Source organism: Battus philenor, unplaced genomic scaffold (genome assembly GCF_028537555.1).
Source record: "Battus philenor isolate CCGP_79_NKW_IND1 unplaced genomic scaffold, ilBatPhil1.0.hap1 SCAF_19, whole genome shotgun sequence".
Taxonomy (NCBI): Eukaryota; Metazoa; Arthropoda; class Insecta; order Lepidoptera; family Papilionidae; genus Battus; species Battus philenor.
The window spans coordinates 10,273,271-10,297,778 of record NW_027181681.1 but is presented as its reverse complement, the minus strand read 5'-3'; the positions used below and the strand labels follow the sequence as shown (position 1 = coordinate 10,297,778).

General features: G+C 33.9%; 1 protein-coding gene across 3 annotated transcripts in view; it reads right to left on the bottom strand.

Annotated features, from left to right (window-relative positions):
• Positions 1-123: 123 nt before the first annotated feature.
• Mthfs (methenyltetrahydrofolate synthetase) overlaps positions 124-24,508 on the bottom strand; it is a 63,650-nt gene continuing 39,265 nt past the window's right edge. Inside the window, exons 2-6 of one of the 3 annotated variants that reach the window (XM_068764155.1) lie at positions 5,463-5,592; positions 2,566-2,818; positions 1,899-2,023; positions 763-856; positions 124-551 (exon numbers count right to left, since the gene is read on the bottom strand). In XM_068764155.1, the coding sequence (XP_068620256.1) occupies positions 764-856; positions 1,899-2,023; positions 2,566-2,818; positions 5,463-5,592 (601 nt within the window). In that variant the 3' untranslated portion in view covers positions 124-551; position 763. Of the gene's footprint in view, positions 552-696; positions 857-1,898; positions 2,024-2,565; positions 2,819-5,462; positions 5,593-8,654; positions 8,729-24,508 lie in introns of those variants that run through there. The other 2 variants (XM_068764156.1, XM_068764154.1) reach the window with 2 other exon arrangements.

Here is a 24,508-nt window from a genome sequence, read left to right as displayed (position 1 = left end):
AAAAATGTATTAAAAAACAAAATGTAGTTTTAAAGGTCGAATACTTATCGTATTAAATAACTCTCACCTATCTAGATTTTAAATGTATAAACCCTAAAGAGATAAATATCTTTTGTATGTTTTTAATTATTATAATTTTAAGTTCAGTAATTTAAGTAAATTGTGATCTGTGTACCTTGTCTATTATATTGGTGTAAAATTCTGCATAGGTGATTTGTTTGGTGATATAATTTGCACAAAGTGCATTTATATTTTTTACGAATAAACTATTTTATTATTGTGTATTTATTATTTTACTTAATCCAATAACATTTTCTCTGAGTAATATCGTTGCAGTTCTACGAGTAGTGGTAGCCTTGTGGTGGACAACTGGGACTTGCGATGGAAGGTGGTGGGTTCTTTGCAATTGTCAACCTGGGCTGCTAAGCGGGGTGATTAAGGTATATCTTCTCATAGATATCTTCGAAGGAGGACTATGCTTTGCAGTAGGCAGTGCTAAGGTTCAGTTGTCTGACTCATCTAACCCGCTATAAACATTGCAGTCCGATAATCTGTGACAGAAAATAAAGTTCTCTCTATTGAAGAATATAATATATATATGTATAAATAAGATTGGTTTTGTGACACAAGTAAAAATTGAAAATCATTTTAAAATAATCATATAATTCATATATATATTATTTTTATACTACAAATATAAAAAACGAGTATTACCAAAGACGATTAACATTGAGCTATTAAAAAAGAATTAAACAAGGTTACATCATTCGGCGAAGACCACGTCGTCGACCTTCTGGTCTTGCGGGTCCATGGGCACCTCGTCCAGTACTTGGCAGTTGAAACCAATGGCAACCACCTATCGAAATTCACAATAAAAATAATTCAGATAAAAATATAGACAGATTTAAACTAGCGGACTATAACATATGTGTATAAGAATAAAGTATTTCTATTTCACATTTGTTTTATTTTTCCGATTCTCCACAGAAGTGTAATATACAAGTTTGTAAATTCTAGGTAATTTCTTTAAAACTTTCAATAGCTATATTTAGTAAAAATGTCAAAGAAAACATGATAACTAAGGGTTACTACACTGTAAATGACTTCAAAGGGGTATCACATCTTGGGAAACGGATTCGACTCCTAGTGATTTCAATGTATCTTAAATGTATTTTAAAATTACTTTTATCTTTAAAAATATGTATGTGGCGAACGATATCTGCTACAAATTGGACCATCACCTTATTAATAATAGCGACATATGAAAACGCTCCACTTTTGCCGATTGTACCATACGCTCAAATGGCATATATATAAGAGTGTAACACAATCGATGTATCAAACGTGGCCCTGGGGTGGAAGACCTTTGAACCTGTTCATTTCAACCCTACATATGTTCAGCATTTTTCAATGGTTCCACTGATATTTGAGAATTTGTGTTTTTTTAAATATCTGATTCCTTCAGTGAAAGCAGCCTGTGCCATTAATTACCCTTAAACTGGCTGAAAACTAGGTCAATCATTGCTTTATAAAATTTGAGAAAATGAGTCTAATTTCAAGATTTGTATAAATATTACATAAATAAAAGTTTTTTTCTTATTGCAAGTGTATGCAGCTCTGGCCATAATTAAAACTAATAACTGAATAAAACAGAAAAAATAGCAATATTAAATGGCTATCTACATAACAATTAAACAAGACACAAATCTGTGTTAAATGAATTGTGGTTAAGAATTTACACTTTCATAACAGTGATATTATAGGAAAAAAGAAAGTATATGATTTATTAAAAGTGTATAAGCATTTCACTCTTGAAAGCACCTGCAATGTCTCCAAAATGTTTATACTTGCAACAGTTACAGGAAAAAAAAAGTATTTCCGAACTAATGTAAACCTACCTTAGGTGCAGTAGCTGGGTTCTGCCGGAGGTTGGTGATGTATTTATCGTAATAACCACCGCCGTGACCCACACGTCCGCCGTTTCGAGTGAACGCAACGCCCGGCGCGATGATCAAGTCAAGACCTGGAATGAAACATAACAGTATTTTTACTCAAAGTGGTAGAAGTGGGTGCAGAAGGTATAACAATAAAGATCTCTTTAAATGGTATAAGGTGTTTCAAGAATTAATATCATATAATTTCTGGAACTTTGCATTGGTAGGAGAACTAAAAATTTGGTTAGGTTAAGAGAGAAGTCTGGTTGGTTTCGAGAGCAGCATAACCAACCCTGGGACCAGCTTTCCATAATAGCACAATGTGAAGAAAAGCTGGTAATCCCTAATTTGGAGATCCCAGGGTCCATCACAATGTGTAAAGGGCAAACACCTAGTCTCCCACATAATCTGGTCCACTTCCATTTTGAACATATGGCAGATTTCCCTCCCGAAACCAAAAAAATTAGTCTATTTGGTTAAGATCAACATATTGCAAGACCATAGCGAATTGTCAGCCACGAGCACCATGGCATCCAATAAGTGAAGTGATGCAATCCGAGAAGTTATGTCTCTTCTTATAATAAAATACAAGTGAAAAGAAACAGTAATTTTAAATAAAGAATGCACTCACCAGCGTCAAGAGCATCTTCTCTAATCTGATCCTTAGTATGCTGTTGGATTCCGTGTCTGGTGAGCGGCATGGCAGTTTCATCTCCTGTTTCCAGCTTCAGCATTCTCATCTTGCCACCAGCGTACTGTGGGATAAATGCGGAACCTCCTTTCGCCTTGATATTGGCAATCATAGGCGCCGTGTCAACTTCTTGATCTGTGCTCATGAAGATTGCAACATTCTTCGCTTTTTGGTAGCTTGGATGATTGATGATCTACACATTTAAAAAATAGCTCGTAAATTATATTCATATATTTTTGGCATTCATTTCTGGCATAGGACGTCATTACTGTTCAAAGGACTCCCCCGCCCCACGTCTTGTATTGTGCTATATGTAATGTACATTTACTTGATAATAAAAGGATAGCTCGTAGAATTGCTCGTCTAAAATGGCAGTGGGCGGGGACCATCGCTCGTGCAACCGATGGCCGTCGCCGTATACCCCCAATGGTGGACCAACGATATAGTTAAGGTCGCATGAAGTCGTTGGATGCAGGCAACGCAGGATCGGGAATCATGGCGATATTTGAGGGAGACCTATGCCTTGCAGTGGGCATCCATCGGCTAAAAAGAAGAATTAAAAGATTAACATTTCAGACGGTTCGATAAAATGTTGTTCATGATAATAGAGGTATTTCATGAACCCTCCACCGCACTCGATTGCCTTTGGACCCGCTATCACCAAGGATATATATATATCCACTAGTATACAGTAGGGCCCTTGTTAGGTTGTATGAAATAAAGAAGAGGTTAAGCATTCAGTAATTTCTGTTCAACATTTTATTATCTTATTTAATGATAATTATTTTGCTGTGTCACGTTCCTTATCAATTGTTTATAAACAAATTTTATATCTTTATTGCGTGAGATTTGTACCGAAGTGTGTTAAATATTGTAAAGTTGTAGCGAAATAATCACAGTTGTCAAAATGCTTTCGCTTATGCTTTAAAAGTCGTCAGCGTACAACTTCAGATATACCAACGCCGTAACAAATTATTTGTCATGCGAATGAAATAATTTTTACATTAAACTTTCACCACTCATTTGTAAATATTAAACATTGATTCAAAATTGAAGATAGTATTTAAATTCATATTGCATCACAGTACTAAAGATTTAACACAAATTCACAAACAATAACACATACGTAACTTGATGTCGTTCGCCATTATTATATTTTTTAATATTTTTCGACGTGAGACGCGGTTTTAACAACCGCTTACAAATCGTACGCCGCGCGTTCTAACATTATGCGCATGCGTAGACAGACTGATGGATTGACAGATGAGCATTTTGACAACTGTGATTATTTCGCTACAAAGTCATTGGATTTTATATTTCTTCAACGAAATGATTTTGATTGTGATTTAGTATAAATAGTCATTGTAAACATTTTTTGTATTAAATCCAATTTGTGCAAGATAAACAAGTGATATTGGGCAGGTCACATATCGCGTAGAACAGATGGCCGCTGGCCTTTCTACAATGGAGGCCTCGAATTGACAAGCGCATGAGGCTGTATGCAGGCTGATTCCAACCGGTCCTATTGGAAATCAGAGGGGCTAGCTCATGTCCAGCAGTTGACATCTTACGGCTGAAATGATAATGAATGATTTCTTAGTCATAATGAATGTAATGTAATTAATGAAGTAAAATAATATAATTTACGCACATGCACGGATGCGCAGTGCCCTAGAGACTGAAACAAAGCTAAAGATAGACATAGAGAGCATCGCCGTTATGATGGGCGACGACAACCTTCGCCCATTATTCCTATGTTTTGCTCGTGGGGTGGCGAGGGATACGGTTACAATAAAGTCCCTAATCCCAAAAAGTTAGGGGTTCGAGAGGCCCCCAATAGCGGGGGCCATAAGAATAAAAAACAATATAATTATTGTGTTGTTATTTTTGAAAATTGTGGGCACTAGATGTGCCCACGATTTCGTCCGTATAGAATTTGACAAAGAAAATATTCAGTTGATTTCCTTTTTTTTTGTTTAAGAAAAGTTTATACTTGCCAGTATAAATCTCGTCAAAAATGATTTAGCCATTTCAGAGAATAACCGAAAAAAAACAGGTTAAAAATTAAAAAGAATGCATTTGGTATATTTATCGTAAATAAATGCATATGCATGTAGTAAAAAGCTGTTATTATAAAATTACATATATTATGTCATTTAATTGTAAATAAATAAAATATCTTATTCATTTACTATTTAATGTATCTTAACTTCTTAAGCATGTACGTAACCTGTATTCAGCAAATGAATTAATTTGAAATAGTTTCTATTTTGTATAATGTTCCTTTTATGATTTGTGGAATTTAAAATAGGAACGTTAAAATGGAAGGTTAATTATATAACTTATTATAAAGCTACTTTTTTCTATTTTGTTTCGAACTGACCTGTAAGAGATTGTTTCTCTCGTATAAATGTATGTTGTTTGGTTATATTATACCTGTATTAATATTTTTTTTGGTTAATCTGTACATTAAAAAAATATTCACTTTATGTAAAAATTTCCAGTCGTCATTATCGACCTGTTTAAGACAAAATCAGTAAGGGGTCGACATAAACGAAAATAGTTTAAGAGTTAGCGACTTTTTAACATGGAATCCTCTTAATTAGAACATTAATTTTGGGAACTATCATGATATAGAATATGTTGTGTTTTGTGAACTAACTCATCATATTGACCGCTAGACTCCCACTGCAAGGCATAGACCTCCCCCAAAGATATGACTATGTCCATAACTATGTCGTCGATCCACCCAGTGTTGGGCCCACGCCGCGTCTACTGGCTGGTAGTCACCACTCAAGAATCCTTATAACAATTATAAGAGTTGTTTAAATACTCACTTTTTCGTATACAATTTTGGACTGTCTTTTCTTCTCTTCTGTAGACAGAGCCGCTATACGGGCAGCCACTTGCTCCCGTATCAACGCTTTGGCCGGGTTGGGTGTCAGACGACTCATATTTCCACGTTTACTGCGTAAATATATTGATCTATATATCCTTACGACTTTTATTAATTTATGTTAAAAACAGATTTAGTTAAAATATCATAAAAGAGGCTAGAGATATCTCTATGCCAGTAAAAATATAACTGAAGTTCTTATATGCCGTGATTTGAAATTTGTATAATCATTGATGTATGTTTATACTGTAGATAAATGTAAAGGTCTTTTCACACGACCATCTTTTGACGCGCGGTTACTGTGTTTATAGCATGCGGGATTTAATATAATTTAACATACTTGTAGAGGAAATGAGAGGAAATAGATTTATTACTAGTAATGGTTTATGTTCACTTGATCGAATTATTCGCATCCTCTGCGTATCATAATGCCACTGCATCGGCAAGCTGTAAAACGTGGCGATTTTGGTAGCACCTCCCATATATATGATCTATATATAAGAGCCAAACCTATTCGTGCTAGCCCTTTCAAGCCCGCACAATTTATAAATGCGAAAAAGACTTGTAAATCACCACGAAAAAAAATTGTTGCGCTTATAAAAAGGGAGTTCGTGTGAACCGGTCCTTATGTAAATATTAAAACGAAAATGTACATTCATGCCACCGACATAAAACAAAATAAACTTGGCGATAATAAATGAATAGGAATCGTCATCGTAATTGATTCTGGTTATTTAATTTCCGAATCATGAGTTCAGTCCGTGTTCTTTTTATTATTAAAATAATGTTAAGTGATTTTTAAAAAATTTGAATTAAATGAAAAACCATTAAAACGTAATTCAACAACTATAAATATGTTTACATGGAAGAGCAGCGGTAGCTCGACGCTAGACGTCGCGGACTCGATTCCCGGGATACAATCTTACATAATTGACATTTGTGCATTAATTTTACAGAATTGCTATTACCCTCACAGAACTTTCCAGAAGATAGACAGCATACCATATCATGGGTCTTCTACTGGCGTGTAGCTTATGTAATAGAGAGTAACTTAGGCTACTTTTATTTCAGAAAAAATCTTAAACCAAAAAAAAAACTAAATACTCTATTATATTTTTGTTAAACTACACGCCGGCGAAGTCACTGGCATAGCTAGTAATTGTATGTAATTTAATTCAAAAACAAACAACACCACAAGACACAGAGACGCCATGAGTTCATTCTGCTTCGATCTGGCAAACATTAATTGTCAAGTTCGAAGGTACTACGGAATAGTTATGACAGATGGAAGTCCTAAACCTGCCATACTCATGACCTTATTTCTCTAAGCTTCATAAAATCAGTAACTTTTCTGAGGACATCTGTGTACGGATTTACTATATATTTTCATATATTTTCTGAATTATCACGAAATAAATTAATAAACTTAAAAAACAATAATATTATGTCAATCGATATTAGTGTACTGCGCAGAATTTTATTTTCAAATCATTTAATTGTTATTTATTAATTAATGTGATATTTTATTTGACTCCATATTTTATCTATATCACTTGACACTTTAGTCACAGATTTAAAATAAGACTGGCTGAAAGGGATTTGCATCTTATGTTGCGCTTGCCGGTCTGTGGTCATTTCAGTCCATAGACTCCCACTGCAAGGCATAGGTGCAGTCCAACGATATCTAAGGGGCATATACTGTCATCGCCTCGCATGGCAGGCGAGTTGGCGATCGCAGTGTGGTATTACGCTACACAGAGGACGCTGCTAATGATCTGTGGTTACCATTGTATAATTTTAAGGGTTGCCAACTGTCACTTGTAAAATAAAAATATGAAAAAATATAAGTAAAATAGAAATAAAAATTATGAATTTGATTAAAATAACCAAAAATAAGGAGCCACGGAACAGACAGAACAGAATCCAGCGGATTAGGGCACAATTGGTTATTTTTGTTCATCTACGAATCTCCTCATTGCTAATTCGATCTCGTAAAAAAATCCGAGAATGACACTCGCCATGGCTTATTTACGGTTATTTTACTCAAAATTATATTATTTTTATTTATCACACATTACCATTTATAATGATGGTATCCACCACTGAAGGTTTGAATACCCACATTTTTATGAATGAATGAAAATGAACGAATGAATGAAAATAAACAGGAAATTGTGTCTAACGTGTTATATTTAATGCCTTTAAATTATTAATAAAATAAAGACCTAATAACACAGCTTAAACATTCTACCTATATAGCTTATAAAGTAGACCTAGTATATATATGTTATAACTTATTTATGTGAACAAAGTGGAAAACAAATCAAGGATACTTATCATTGGTTATCGTACTTAACGTAACTATTTATCTAAACGGAATGACTTGCGCGTTTAAGATATAAAGGTCATTCCATATATGTGTCCATATATGAGGATAAAAAATCATTAGATTTTTTATTACATATCTACAAACATCTCGTCACTTATTATTTATATCAATTTATAATAATTTCGCTGAATTTAGTGTCTATGTTTTCTTATGAAATTTTATCAGTAAGAGTGGTATATATTCAGAAATGTGAACTAAATAAATAAAAAAGTGAAGTGACAGGTATAAAAAAAGTGAAAAAACAAAAAAAAACATGAAGTCTATAATTGGATGCGAATGTAACATTCCTAAAAAAATTAACAATAATTAATCAAAGAAAGATCTTACATAATACTATAGTTATATATTCAGAATCTTACAATTATTCCTTAAAATTTAATATATGAATAAAATGTATCACAATTTGTTACAAGTTTATTCAAAAAATATTTTGAAATTTAGTTACTGTTACAGAGGCTATTTTGAATATATTATTCTGTAACAGTAAAGGAAAACAATAAATATTTTTCTGTTAGTTTTGTACATTAACATGTTATACATTTTAAAACGTCAGATAATTCCAATCATATGAGATACATGTTGTTATAACCTATCGTATAAGCATAAACAGTCAAATAAAATTGGCGTTGGTATCGGAGAGAGACAAAACATGATGTTTTCCAGTCTTAACCTAAAATAATGTGCTCAGAATCCATTAAAAAATATAAGTCAAGTAAAAAAATATAAAACTTTCTTTAAACTTACCTATTTAACAAGTAATTCTTATAAATGCGAACACGTTACTGTGTTATCTTCATATATGAATGGTTTAATGTTATCATAAAGAAAGCAACCTAAACAAACAATTGCAATACAAAGACCTGGTTTACAAAAATTACTACAGCGCCATCTATATTGTTGACAAGTACTTACACAAATAATTTTATGCAGGTTCATGTATCATAACGCTTAGTAATTACATAGACCGATAGATGTCACTTTTAACAATAATTTAAATTGTAATATAAATGTTAGTTTTAAAACTCTTTTTGTTCAGAAAATATATGCTATGGGAGCAATAAATCACGCTACTTCACCACTGACGTCCCTTCTTTAATATTTTTCTTCGCGCATTTAGATGTCGATAGATATTATGTTTTGATCATCAATCACATTAGCTCTGGAATTTTCGTGAAGCGTTTATTTAAAATAGTAAAGTACACCGTAACTTGTACACAACAAAGGCGACTTTGAAATAAGCATTCTATTTAAATAATAATGATTTAGTTTGTTTTGAAACCCGACATACAAACCAAAAACACGCATTATTATTTATATGTATGTTTGTAAATATGTACATTAGTTACATATTGTTTCCACTGTTAGGATATTTAGATCCTTTTATTTTCCTTAACAAACTACTTAATTACTTACAAACAGGACAATTAATATTTGTACTTAATTACTAATTAAAAATTGGTTTAATGTTATTTTAAACGCAATACTTTATTTAAAAAAATATTGATGAATTTCTTGCTAAGTGTATATATATATATACATCTCTGAAAAAATGTCCTTTTCATTGGTCACTCCATAATTCAAAAACAGCGTTAGCTTCTTTTTTAAAGATTCCTAATATAGAAAAGAATCTTGATAACTTAAAAAAAATGTAATGGTCAACTATGCGCATTTGTCAATGAATTTCGTGCTTATTACCGATCACGCCCTGAATATTTTTAAATTTATTTAAATACACAGCTGAATCAGTCAATATTTATCGATGACAAAATATATTTTTTTTCTCATTTAATCAATAAATTATGTATAACTCTAAGATTAAATACTTTAATTTATTTTACTGCTATCATTGCATATACAGGTTGATTCGATATAGGTGTAAAAAATTTAAAGGAACGTATGTAGAGAACGTTGTTAGAAAAAGGTGTTAAATCTTTTGATCCTATTTCAAATCAGCCTGTACAGTCTTAAAGTCTATAGGACAAGCCTATAACTTCTGGCAGTATTAACTCTGAAGAGACAGATAGTAAACAATAGTTAATTATAGTGTGTCGTTTTATTTACAGACTATAGACCAAGCATATGACCTATGTCTCGCCTGATGCTAAGCTATGATGATGTCTACCAAGATACATGCTTGCTTAGAAGAAACCTATTCACCCTTGTCTTGGAGACTAAGAAGCTACAGATATTCGAACTTAAAAACGCTTATTTTTTACTATATTATAATTACGTTATTTGCTATTTCTGAAACTGATTTATGGTCATAATTGTCGGCAAGAACTAGATATTTACAGCTTGTATATCTATAACCAATTACAATGTATATTGTAACAATAGTTGCATAGAATTCAAGACGTAGTCATACATAGCTTGAATCAAAGTGTAAAACACTTCATACAGATTTATAGCCAATCGGAAGAGTAGGTAAAGCTATTGTATTCAGTGCGTTATGAGCGAATGTCGCTTTGAAACTTTGTAAAGCAATATTAAAAAGCTTATTGTATAATTGCTAGAGTGTATCATCTATAAAAATAAATAATATTGGAATGTATGTTTGTAATATTAAAATGATCGTTTTTTACTACATGCATATAAATTAAATGTATATACGGTACATTACTCAAAATTATATCTTTTTAAATATCTTTCTGTCAGTCTATTTGTTTTGGCTAATTTCTGAAATTTATGGACCGATTTTGTGTGGACTTATACTGGCAGGAAGCTGATATAATAAGGATTAAACAGTATATTATACTCCTGTATATAACTAAAGCTATTTTTAATTTTGAAAAAAAAATCTTTACTTAATATTTTTTTGGTCAAATTCCACACAGGCGAAGTCGCGGGCATAGTTAGTAATATATTAGAAGCATACCATCAAAATGTTCAGGAATTATTTCACTTTGTCTATTGTCAAAATGATTTAACAAATGAGCACATTCACCCATTTAAAGTCGAGTAGTATTTCCAATCACCAAGTATAAAATGACCACTTTGAAACATGTTACATTTTTTTTTTCAATTAGATTACAACATGCCAGTAACTTATGTCAGCACAAAGTATGCATGGACATATAGTAAACTATTATTATTTAATTTTTTTAAAAAGAGTGCACTATATTTCCGTTCACATTCACCACTTTGAAGTTTTAAAACCTATTTCCGATCACCATGTCAGTAGCTCGAGAACGATGAAGAAATATATGAAAAAAAAAATAAACATGCCCGCATCTCGCGAATTTCCGCAAACTGAACAATGTTCGTTTCACCTCGTGCAGAATAACTCCACTTATATACGCTTGTGGTCGCAACATTTGACAAAATGAATACGTATCCATGTGTAATATTTTCGCCTAAAATAAATCAGTGCTGTAAAGTTTATGCTATATATAAACATCTTATGTGACCGGGGAAAGGGTGGCTGTTATTGCCTGGGTAAAGGTGATCTCGTTACGGGGCTCAAATAAGTGTAATAATGAGGCTAGGAGGAACATACGGAACCTTATTTTTGTGTTGCCCGCATTGGGAGTTGGCCATCGATTTTATTCAGTGTCTTATCGTCGCAGACTCCTTTATCATCAATTTTTTTTAATTAATCAATATTATGAACATTACAATTTCAAATTATATTACTAAACATAAACACTTCTTTCATACTATATTATGTAAAATAGATAAATACATATACATATATAATAGAAGCGATGTAAAAAACACCAGTTTCAGTGTTTACTAAATTTAAAATTTAATAAACCTTGTAGTTTAGAGTAATCGGTAGCTTAATTAGACGCATTTCTTGCTTCAGCGTGTTTATTGCGGAAGTGTTTACAATTACAGAATGTTGTATACTATCACAGTGCTATAGTGCAACCGAAACCGCTGTACCGCTAGGAAAGTGCGTCGAGGTGGGGGCTGAAGAAAAAAGAGCATCATCTACGCCGCGTTGACGGTTGACGGAACGGAACTCCACCCGACTTTGCCGCGGGCGTACCTAAGGTGCGTACAGTGGTTTTGATGGCACTAAAAAGGCTGTCGTTTTATTTTACAAACGCTTTGTCGATGTTGTCATTTTCAAACAAGTTTATAACCATATGGAAACCATAAGATTTTATATATAAATTTTGCACAAAGCTAAATGTTAGGTTATTCAACCGTTCATTTCGACGACACTAACCGCGTTTTAATTACTTCATTAACTTCAAGTCGCGTTGAGTTAATCAAAACAGGTGAGAGGACGTAATTACTTGCTTTAGGTCAACAAGGTTAACGTCGAATTGAAGCAACGCCATCTAGCGGGGGATTGCGGTACTGATATAACAGTCTCACTACTTCGTATTCAATTGAACTGAACTATTAATCGTACACTAATTGCCGAGTCTTCGTACTGTCAAAGTTATTGACCCGTCGACAACATGTCTTAGACCATCTTTTCCTAAGTTTTAAACCTAAATTAAAAGAATATCATTAAATAAACCTTATAGCATTCAAGAGTTTTCGTATTATGTAGAAATTGGTTTGTTGGCTGATTTACGAGGTTGATATCATAGTATTTACATCAAAAATTGATAAATTTCATTTAAAAAGGTTTCATTTAAATAACCTTCGAGGTTTTGGTCGGCTCTTCTCAGGAGACCAGCATCCCGAGTTGGTGGAAATTTACAAATGATAATCTTAAAACAATTAAAGATTCATAAGTGCAAGGAAACTGTCTACTAGAATATAAATATTTTTAGTAAGAAAAGGACCAATACATAGCTACTTCCGCACATATATGCACTAGTTAATCTAATATTAAATATACCTTAGTCTTATACTACAACATCCAGACTGAAAGATTTATATAATTCTAACTAAGAAAGGAACTAATATATAGTTTTCCGCTATGCAGCAGTAGTCGTGCAATAAAGTGCACTGCCCGCCAGCCCGCTGATAATTGCGCATGCGGCAAACCACCCCTCCACGGGGCATCTTCAGGAGTTATGTTACACCGATTCCAGATTTTAACAGTTCAAAATAAAGTCTGCAGAATTTTTGTTTTTAAATTTTATGCGTATAAATTTTTGATTTTAGTAACTCTTTTTTCAATTTAAATTTAAAATTCCAATTCTACCAACGGACATTTTATAGTTGTTTAATTATAATTAACAAACACCCTTACGTTTATTATCCTAGACGAAGTAACCATATTAGTAGGATCATTTAAAATACGAGTAGGTATGGTAGGTATATTCTGGATTCCTTCTTAAGCCTTCTATGCGAGTCGTCAGCCCTGAGCAATGTACCCGGCGGCTCTCCTCTCTCTACAACGCGATGGTTCCGTCGCCTACATGGTGAATACGCGAATGTTAAGAAGTTACATCTCTTTCGATAATCCTCTTTAAAGGTTTTTAAGTTTATTTCGTCTTTAGTAAGAAAAGGACCAATATTTAGCCACTTCCGCACGTGCAGTGGTAGTCGTGCAAAAAAGTGCACCGCCCGCCAGTCCGCTGATAAATGCGTATGCGGCAAACAATGCGAATTACAAACACAGAGTCTGTGTTTGGCACTAATCGGTGTAATTACTCCTGAAGATGCCCCGTGGAGGGGTGAAACACGTGTTGAGTGATTTGACGGTGGCAGTTGTATAATTCGCATTGTTGACTACCACTGCATGTGCGGAAGTGGCTAAATATTGGTCCTTTTCTCACTTAGGATGGACTTCCGCAAGGTAACGCCTGATTCCATTAAATATTTCGTCTTTGTTTAATAATTAATATCGATATAACTATACTCACTTTAACTTAAGTGTATTTAAAGTGATTTAATTGCCAAAATAAATAACTTTGTAGTGTTTATATTACTTGGGACGGTAGCCAGCTGTTGAAGTATGTTGTAAACCAAAGGAGCTTTATGTGAGAAAATATTTATGTTTACATTACACTAGGTTCTTCCCCGTTCTCGTCGGCAAGTAAATCGGTGCTTGTTAGAAGTTTGTAATAATATATTAATAGATCCGGAAATTACTTCCGGTTTATTAATAACATCAACAGACAGTTTTAGTATACAGGGAGGTTTGATTATAAGAGTAAAACCTTTGAAGACTTGAATATATACCTCATTTGCTGGCAATTAATGTTATAGTACATTCTTTTTAAAAATCAATGGTTTCAGAAATAATAAATTAGATATTGCGTTAAAAATGTTTTCACAATTCTACCTCTAAAGACTTTCTACTGCTAAAAACTTTTGGGCTATCGCAATCCAATATAAAAATTAATCAATGTTGCATATTTCATAGCGATCGTTTTATATAGGATGATTAAAATAGGAATTGTAAATCTCTAAAGGTTTTATACCTATAACCACACGTTTTATATAACAGAAATGACAATAATAATACGTTTTATAGTAAATAACAATCTCTGTTAGTTAAAGGATGAATTAATTGATTATCCTTCAAGAAGTTTAATTGTAAAGTTTGTATAAGATCGCAGTAGAATTGGCGGAATATTGAAGGATTTTCTTGGAAGTTCATGATTAACTTAAATTGACTCATGCGCAAAATGTTAAACGAAGTCTCTCCGTATCGTTGTCTTGCAACGTGATCAAATGAGAAAAAATTGAATTCAAAAGAAACTCTTTTAAAATAGGAAGAACTGTATTTATTGTGTATGGTTAAAAAATATAATTAAATGGCATTAATTGTAAAAATAATGACATTTTACCTAAGTAAATTATGGGTAGTGTTAACCTAGCAGTAGAAGGTTGAGATTATCGATCGCAGGTTGCGAGTTCGATTCCCGGGATAGAATTTTATGTAATTCACACTTTGTGCATTATTTACAGATTGCCACTGCTCGCAATATACATTTTTAGAGGATGAGTAGCAGCATCCTCTGCGTACCACAATACTACACTACGGTCGCCAACCCGCCAGCTAAGCTTGGTGATTTTGGTTTATGCCACGGTAGATATCTTTAAGGTAGGTCTATGCCTTGCAGTAAGCGTCTAGGAACCGCGACGATGACCTGAGTAATTATTTAATATTTTGACTTATGTGCTTTGTAATGAAAATAAATAAAAAGCGACCAAATTTAAGACCGAATGAGTTTTTAATAATAGCAACAGTTTATAAATTCGGATAATAACAAAGAGAAACGAGCGTATGAATTATGTTTCCGGACGCGAATCGGAAATGTCATGTTGTAACGGTACGGAATTGTTAATATTTTTGTGTTATCCTGTGATAAAAAACGATTTACGTTAACGCGTGTATATGTAATATCTATTTTATGCTTGGTCATATAAACCGAAGCTATTTTTCGTAATATTTTAATGGGGATACATATATAAGTGGAGATACGGTAGGTAGGTACGGTAGGTCGATACAGGCATACCCCGGCTATCGAAAAATAGCATGGCGCGAGGGAAGACCGCGTGGCGATCCCTGACCCGGAGATACCGCGGTCCCCCGTATAGCGCAGAGGGCGACCACCTGGGGGGGGGGGGTTTAGTGGGTAGGAATCCCACATACCCCTGTCCTCCCCCCCAAGAGGCGGGGCATCTTGAACACCGAAAGATTATCCCCACCGATACAAAAAAAAAAAGGTAGGTACGGTAGGTAGCGGATAATATTCCCAAGAGAAGCGCGTAATGTATATTATATAAAAAGCTACCATAGTTAACGATACCATTATAATTGTAATAAAATCGCTATAATTAAAATTAAGTTATTACCTTATAACTTATTACCAAAACTTATATTGTACGCAGAATCTAACATTAAATTCACGCGTAGTCATGTACTGTAGAGGTACGTATTCATATGATATCATATCAAAATCCCTCAAAAAATAATGAAATTTGAGTTAATAATAACAACATAGGCTCAAATAATAAGCTTTAGTAACAAATTATTTTCTTCTTTTCAGGTGATAGATGCCCATTGCAAGACAGGCCTCCCTCAAAGATCGTCACTATGATCAGTCGTATGCTGCTCGCATCCAGTGACTTCCCGCGGTTTTGACGACGTCGCCGGTCCATCCAAAGGTGGGTACGTTGCTGCCCCGGCTTGTGGTCGCCACTCTTGAATTTTCTTCCTCAAAGACCATCATTTTCATGAGCAATGTGCTTCGATGCCCACTTCAGACTAACAATTCTTCTATATTTATCTTAACCATCTCTCAAAATAGTAATTTCAATTAGTATTTAATTGTTTTAATCAAAGACCTGTGTAAGACAAGAACCAATATTAAGCCACTTCCGCACATGCAGTGGTAGTCGTGCAACAAAGTGCACCGCTCGCCAGCCCGCTGATAAATGCGTATGCGGCAAACAATGCGAATCACACAACCGCCACCGCCAAATTACTCAACACGTGTTTCACTCCTCCACGGGGCATCTTCAGGAGCTATGTTACTATGGTGCACTTTATTGCACGACTACCACTGCATGTGCGGAAGTGGCTAAGTATTGGTCCTTTTCTTACTAACAATTCTTCTAGCTATCTCGATCTATGTTCTTGTGCGAACAAATGTCACGTACGGAATACATTGCTTGTGCAACCGTTAGCTGTTGAAAAACCACTGGAGGGCAAGACCGGTCATCATGGTGATGTTTGAGGAAGGAATAAGCCTTGCAGTGGGCATCTATTAGAATATACGATTATAATAATATTTTTTTCTACCAGAAAACTTCGAAGTTCAAAATTTATCTAATCTTGATACATGTGTCTATTTATTTTATATTCTTTATTGTACACGTTAAGATACATTAAATAAGTTTTACAATAATATACTAAAAAGTTCAATGGGCGCTCTTATTACACAAGGCAATCTCTTACAGACTCTTGTGCGTTACAAAATCCTAACACAATGTTCGCACATATAGGCATTTATTACGGGCACGCATATTTCAAGGGTGATATAAAATTTGTCGTCTCCCTGGAGGTCGTAAAAATTCTTACGCGAATACGATTTATGGACACGGAATATGAAATGTCACTCGAAATGGTAATTGCTCGACTATGTACAAATGAGAGGTTATTGTCAGACTTGTAATGTTTAGACAAAGCCTTCTCAGATGGAGATTTATAGCTAGTGTACGTCACACACCTCACATTATAATTCAGTTTTCTACCTTTTTTGAACAGTTCATTTTTAAACGGTTTTATTTAGTTCGACTCGTACGGAATTTATTTGGGTGAAAATTAGAAATTGAAATTTAAGCACCTTCCCGTTGTCAGATTGATCTGAAATTTGGTACACACATTTAATTTAGATGACAATACAATAAAATAAAATCATATTTTTCCTTAACCCCCTCAATATGGGAATCAAATGAAAGGGCTACACTAGCAAAAAACGCTGATTATGTCAAAATTCAAAATTCAAGATGGACGCCGCTTCAATATGGCGGACTGGGTACAATTTTTTCCACAACCACCACAATATGGGTATCAAAAAACCGTTTAACTTAAAAAAAATTTAAATGTATTTCTATAAAGGTTGATTAGTTATAGAAGTAAAAGCAAAATCTTGCGGCGTGAAATAATAGCTTATTTGTCAGCAAAAAGCTTTAAAATTTATACACTGATTTCCAATCATTGTATATAAAGTGGTCTCTTTGATATATATTAATTTACTTTTTCTATTGGATTGCGATAGGCTTATTACTCCTGGCAGTGCAAAGCTTGTAAAGGAAAAAAAAAAAAACAAAATACAAAGTAAACTTGATTTTTTTATTATAATTTAATATTTTCAAAATCATAATTTTTTTGCTATGGTGTACCATGCATTGATTGGAAGCAAAAGGGATATAGAAAATAATCTTGAAGCTTTTATATTATTTATTTTAAATAAGTAAAAGAAACTTATTAACCCTTTCCACTCCAAGGCTGTTATGTAGCATCGATAAAATTTAATTGAATTATAGTATCTGCGATTCTAGAATATGTTTCATTCATTCGTGATTCAAACATTGTAGTATCAAAAATCTTTCCTGTTTTAAAATTTTCCGCAAAAAGAAGTATTACACCATGTCGAGTATCATTCGACAGTGGAGCTTGTGGAACAAAATCAGTGTCGAGTGACACTCGACATTGGAGTGGAAAGGGTTAATACTGCCCGGTGTGACTTGCGTTTGGTCCGATTATTGCACCGTGATTGGTGTGCCTGTTTGTGAAATAACAACTAAACCGCTTTTATTGTAGAGCGAAGGTACATACCGGATCTTTTTATACATATTTTTAAAATATAATCCATTTAAATTCGAACTATCTCCATTTAAAATAAATGTTAATACGAATTTTATAATTAATGCAAATTAAAAAAGTATATGTAACGAAATAAAAGGCACAGTAACATGACGTCGGTTTTAATAATGACTTTAAAAATGGAGTCTTTTACATATACAGTTAAAAGGCGGGAACGAAGCACTTTACACAGGAAGTTCAAACATAACCTTTGTAATAAACACGCAATAAAATAAAAGCTGGCTCTAGAAATATCGAATATGGGTTTTCCTGACTGTAAGGGAACGGTTTATCTAATTAGACTATTTTGTTTTACATATTTTAATTTAGGCCTGGGTAAGATTAATTTACGGAGATAAAAATGTAAAAAATTGTGCAAATAAAATATTTAAAAAAATACTTTTTTTTCACACAAAACGCAGACTAAATTAAATCTGTCTGCAGTTGTAAAAGAGTTTACCTCAATTAAAGCCAAATAAAGGTTTATAGTAATAAGGTGTGCAGTGAGCGAGGCACATTGCCCATGCAACCGTAGGCAGTTGCAGCCAGGCAGCAGAAAGGTTCTTGATTGGTGACCTAGAGGCAGTAGACGTGGCCTGGATAGGACTACTGGGTGAACCGAAGATATTATGAAGTTCGTGGAAGTTTCAGGAGGCCTATGATGATGTTGAAATGAGTGTTAAAATATAGGCAAACAATCGTCATCGTTTCATCGCTTAGACATCCAATGTAAGGCTTTAGCTTCCCCCAGTTATCTATGGGAGGATATAGGGACACACTATATATCTATATCAATATATATAAACATATTAATATATATAAACATATTAATATATATGTACATATATGTAGTGTGCTCTTTATGCCACTGCTGTTCAAAAGGCTCAGGATATCATCCGATAACACGTCGTCGTTATCGTGTCAACCCATAGACGCTCACTGCAAGGATTAGGTCTCCTCCAATGGTATATATATATATGGGGGGGGGGGGTTGTATACTATAATCACCACGTTTGGCTGGCGGGTTGGCGATCGCAGTGTGGTATTATGGTACGCAGAGAATGACACTATTGTTCCTCTGAAAAGTTGTTTTATAAGCAGTAACAATCCTTTATAACGCACAATATGTGAATTAATAAAATTATATCTCGTGAATCGAGCGCGCGACATATGATCGCAATTCTGTCTTCTACTGCTGAACTATCAGTCTCGAAAAACAATATTATCACCTATTACTAGTTTATATTGCTTACATTACAAAATGTGTATAAAATAAAAATAAATTCAAGTAATCTTTGTTTAATATGAAGATATTAATGCAATAAAATGATAATACCTTTGAAATATTTTTTTTTATTTATTGGGCTTAATGGACTTTAAACACAACGTGGTAGGGACAGTCTATTGTTTGTGAATCAAAATCTTTCATATTGAGGCGCTGCCAAGATATGGTCTTATTTTTAGGAAGGATACCTTTAGCATCCTCGCATAAACATGTAAACAAGATCGACACTGACAAATGAAAAAAGGGAGTTCTTGATATGTAAACTTATTAAAAAGACAGGCTTCTGTTTTAAATATATTTAACTGCATTGCTGTATCGTGTAGTTTATGGCTTACAAGCAATCTGACTTATCCGAAAATTATTGGAAATAAACAACATGGCCTTTGATTTAATTTAATAAGGAAAAAATATTTTAAAATTATCATTGTGGCAATCTTCGGCAAGGGCCCATGGCTTGCAGTGGGCGTCTATCGGCTGATGATCATCATGATCATTACGTTAAGCCTTAGATTTATGGTCAATCGACGATAAAATGGTTGCGATTTTTATAAAGACTTTTTGCTAGGGTTATTTCTGTGTGCATAGTACATTTTGAATAGTTTTGATATAAGGATCTGTAACTATGTCCAAGTCTTTGCATAACATCTGTCAAACATAAACCTGCAAACAAACGTATATATTCCCACTTATATCTGTGACTATTACTCTAAGCTTTGGCTGTGTTTTTGCATTGTCGTTTCAGCCCAAAGACATTCGCTGCAAGATATAGGCTTCCTCCAAAGATATATGTGGGGAGATATACCATAATCGCTACGCTTGGTAGGCGAGCTGGCAATCGCAGTGAAGTATTATGGTATGCAGAGAATGCTGCTGCCGATCTTCTGGAAACTTGTTTGTAAGCAGTGGCAATCCTTTATAATAAATGCAAAAAATTTGAATTATATAAGATTATATTTTGGGAATTGAACCCGCGACTCACGACCGCGAGTCTCTGTCCTCTACGGCTGGGTCGTCACTACTCAATTTCTGTGTTGTTTTACATGACTTTAAAGATAACATTGTTTATGTTATGATACGTTTCGTTACGACGTGATAAACATAGTCTTATATAAATAAATATATACAGGTAGGCAGAAGACATCATTTTGTAAATAAATAAATAGTAAGTTAAATATTACAACGTGAGTTGATGAATGAGGAAAATCAATATGTGTTGTCGTTTCGTTAATTAATTTATGAGAGGTTAATCTTTATTAGATAAAAAAGCTTATAACCAGGATAAGTAGTGATTTTTCAATCGCTTCTTTTTCTAATTTCAGAAACAAAATTGACAATAAATGAGATGCAAGTTTTATTGTAATATTTTAAAAGGACTATTAAAATATTATATTATTTATTACAGGAAATTGACGTTAATAAACTGGAATGTAGTTTTCCTGATTAACTTTCTTCATCATGCCAACGCGTCAATTCATGTTCCAAAATTAAAATAGCGACTATAGTATAATTTTAACCGTAAATTTGGTTTAATATTATATTTTATATTAGCCAATTAAATAATATGTTAATGTTTTTTACTTGAGTTCTAATTCTCTATCAACAATTTTTTGCACCCAGCTTGGACCAATGCCCAAGTGTGAAGTTCGAAGGCTCTAGTGGAAGCCTCAACTCGGGCCGTTGCGTACTACAATTTTAAGAAATTGTGAGGTCGCCGAACTCTTAGGCCGTTTTCGCAGACGCTCCATGGTGTTACTAGGCTCAAGGGCCCCAACCAGGCTATCTCGACTTGATCTGTCACTTGCCAATAATACCCATTTAGTATTCCGACTCAATGGTGGCCAAGAGGACACAACCTGGGCTTGATCGGTTAACTAACTTTACTATCACATCGGAAAGCGGTGGGAGGAGTGACGTAGAAACTCTAGCAATGCTTCTATTTATAATTTCTTTATTATTTATTTATATATCTTTGTAATTTCGTTTTTATGGTAGAGAGTACTTTTCTTTTTCAGGGTAACGTAGGGTAGGTATTAGAATAAATTCACAAGTGCACGCATTTGTTCAAATTATTAAATATTGGACAACGGGTAAAATTGCCTAAACTTGTCAATTTTACGCAAGCTATGATTTTGAACTTAACAATCGATTCATTAATTATTTTGTAGAATTTTACTGATTAATATTCAGAAACATGTCCAGTTCAATGATGGAAAAGATAACTCGTGTCTTGTTTCGATAGTTTCATAAAATATTGAAAAACATGGTATAGTTGCCACAGTTGACGGTAATATAGATACTCGTACACAGTCATCGCTGCGTATAATATTGTATTGGTTTGAAGGCGCCGTAGCAACAACCTCGAGAGAAGCATAGACCTAAGATTTGGAGGGAAATTTTATTACATAATTGTGTTATATCTCATTGTTATGAGTAAAATCATAAACTGCTGTGAAACTGCTTCGATTTCTCGTATAAAGCAAACTGATGTTACTACGTTACTACGAATCGTCGTAATAATTAATTAATATTAAGTATGTTGTACAAATATAAGCATAGGCGCGCATGGGTTAGAACCTATGTTATCATATTATTACATGGCTATATTTATTTGCTTTATTAGTAGAGTCGTTGCGCTAATAGTAGTGATGTATTTTTATTGAATGAACAGACAACGCGGACGTTTAATAAGATATAGACCGCGATAATCCAGTTCTGCGCGAGATTTTAAAATACAGTTAGATAGGTACGAGTGCAGTTATTTTTTTATTATAGACAGATATTGCAATATTTGTGTATGATATGATATACTATATATATGTTTTTTCATCATACACACACACACAGTATAAATGTTGCACGTTTTAGGATTTTTTAAAGCGTTTTTCATTACGACGCCCATAGATGATTTTGGCTGTTAAAAGGAAACAAAACAGTTAAGTGCTGTTGTAACACGTAAATGTGTTTGTTGGTTTTCATTTTAGCCTATTGACTGTTGCACACCCACGATTTTAACAAGGCCATCCCTGTTGCGTTCCCTGGACTGTAGTCTCAACTATAGATGTAAAAAAGCCGATTTAAAACGTTTAAAACCAAAAGTGGCGGTTTAAAACCCCAAATAAATCTTTTTAAACGGTTTAAAACTCGCCTACTAAAATATAAGAACAGTGTTTTTACACATCATTATCGACAATACTTGGTCTTGTGTTAGTTACCTATGCAGTTTATACCTATGTAGGTAAGTATATTACATATAAAGTACTATAATTATAAAGAAACAATATTACATACAATAGATTAAAATATGTACCTAAATCATAAAGAAATTGTGGATAGGAGTTTTGACCTTTATTTCCAAGTGGTTAAGGTCTACTCAAAGGTCCACTCCTCAATTTCTGTTCAAAGAGTTTGCCGACAGAGAGCCACCGCCGACTGCTATGCACATGCAATTTTAGGACAGAAATGTCAGGCAGTTTTACAAAGATAGTGGCGCCTCATAAATTTTCATGACTTTCTTGACTATGATGATCATCATGTTGTCGAGTGGACTGTGTAAGATTAGCCAGTTCTTTTTATTACTTTCAAGAAAAAGTCGGGTACCTAATAATCTAATTTTATAACAGCTCATTACATTTTAGTTATTTAGTAATGTTTGGCATATTTGGTACGAGTACCTTTGTATTGAACCATTTTAATTTACAATACTGGCAACACTGACATGACCGCACGCAACACGCTATGTATGTGTGTGTGTGGTGTGGAGTAGGCGAGCTGGCAACGTTGCATCTTGACGTCTCTCCGCGTGAGAAGTGCAAGTGTGTGAGTTTGGTTTTAAACCGAATGAAACTGATTGATAAATCTTTTCAAAATAACCAATATAATTAACTAGGTAATAGTTTTTCAACTTAGCTAGGTAATGTCTACGCTTGGAATAGATAATGTGTTTATAATTAAGAAAAAACATAGTCGTCTACACTAAACGTTTAAAATCGAAAAAAATGGGTTTTTTCGGTTTTAAACGGTTTTTTTCGTTTTAAACCGATTGGTTTAATTCGTTTTAAACCGGCCTTACATCTATAGTCTCAACTCTAAAACAAGGTCCCCACAATCGAGATGATTGTTTTTGCGCGCCATGTGGCCTGAAGCCCTTTATCGGTTATTTTTGTTCGTCTATCAATCTGGACATTTGATTCGATGGGCAATGCTCGGGTTGCCCTCCGCATAGCTTGTTAAGTGACTAAACTTGCCAATTAATAAAATTCATAGCAACTATTGTACTAATTGTGGGACGCTGGAATGTTTATCGCGTGTTGCTATCGGTAAACGCGAGTTATTCGTATCAAAGGCTAGTTCATGTGAACGTTCGCGACAATTCGAACAATTTTGATGCACATTGCTGTTAATCTTTACATTTTACAGTTTAATTGAGATCAAATGCAGCAATATCGAATGCGTTGCGAATGTGTTGTCAGCACATTAATTTACAATAATAATATGAAACAATTTCCTTGTATCTTGAAGAAGTCTAATACATCTTTCCTACGCTAATGTGACGCCATGGCTTTCGGCCACCAAGCGTGTGTAACCTTTTCATGAGTAGCAGTAGTAGTAGTAGAGTATATTTTTACAAAATAATGTAATGTCACCTTGGCTTTTGGCCACCAGTTATAATAATAGTAATATGTCTTTAGATATTAAATTTATAATAGCAATTGAGTGTTAAAATCAACAAACAAAAACTTGGCAAGGTATTAAAATGCCTATTTCGATTTGGACGATGCTGATCTTTTAAACGACAGACGAGTACGTTTTTTCTACATTTATGTGATGCCATCTTGGCTTTTGGCCACCAGCTAAAGCTTGATATATTGATATAAAATTGTTTAGAGTAACTGAGTGTTAAAATGTACAAACAGAAACTTGGCACGGCAGTAAAATGCCGCAGTCAATTTAGACAATGGTGATCTTAAGAGGGGCACCCTTTGCGCCTGTTTATGGCTTCTTTACGATCCTGGAAAGGTGTGGCTGCAGGGGTCTCGAGTTCTTTGTTTAGCTCGGACGAGGCAGGGGGCGCCGGCGTCAGCT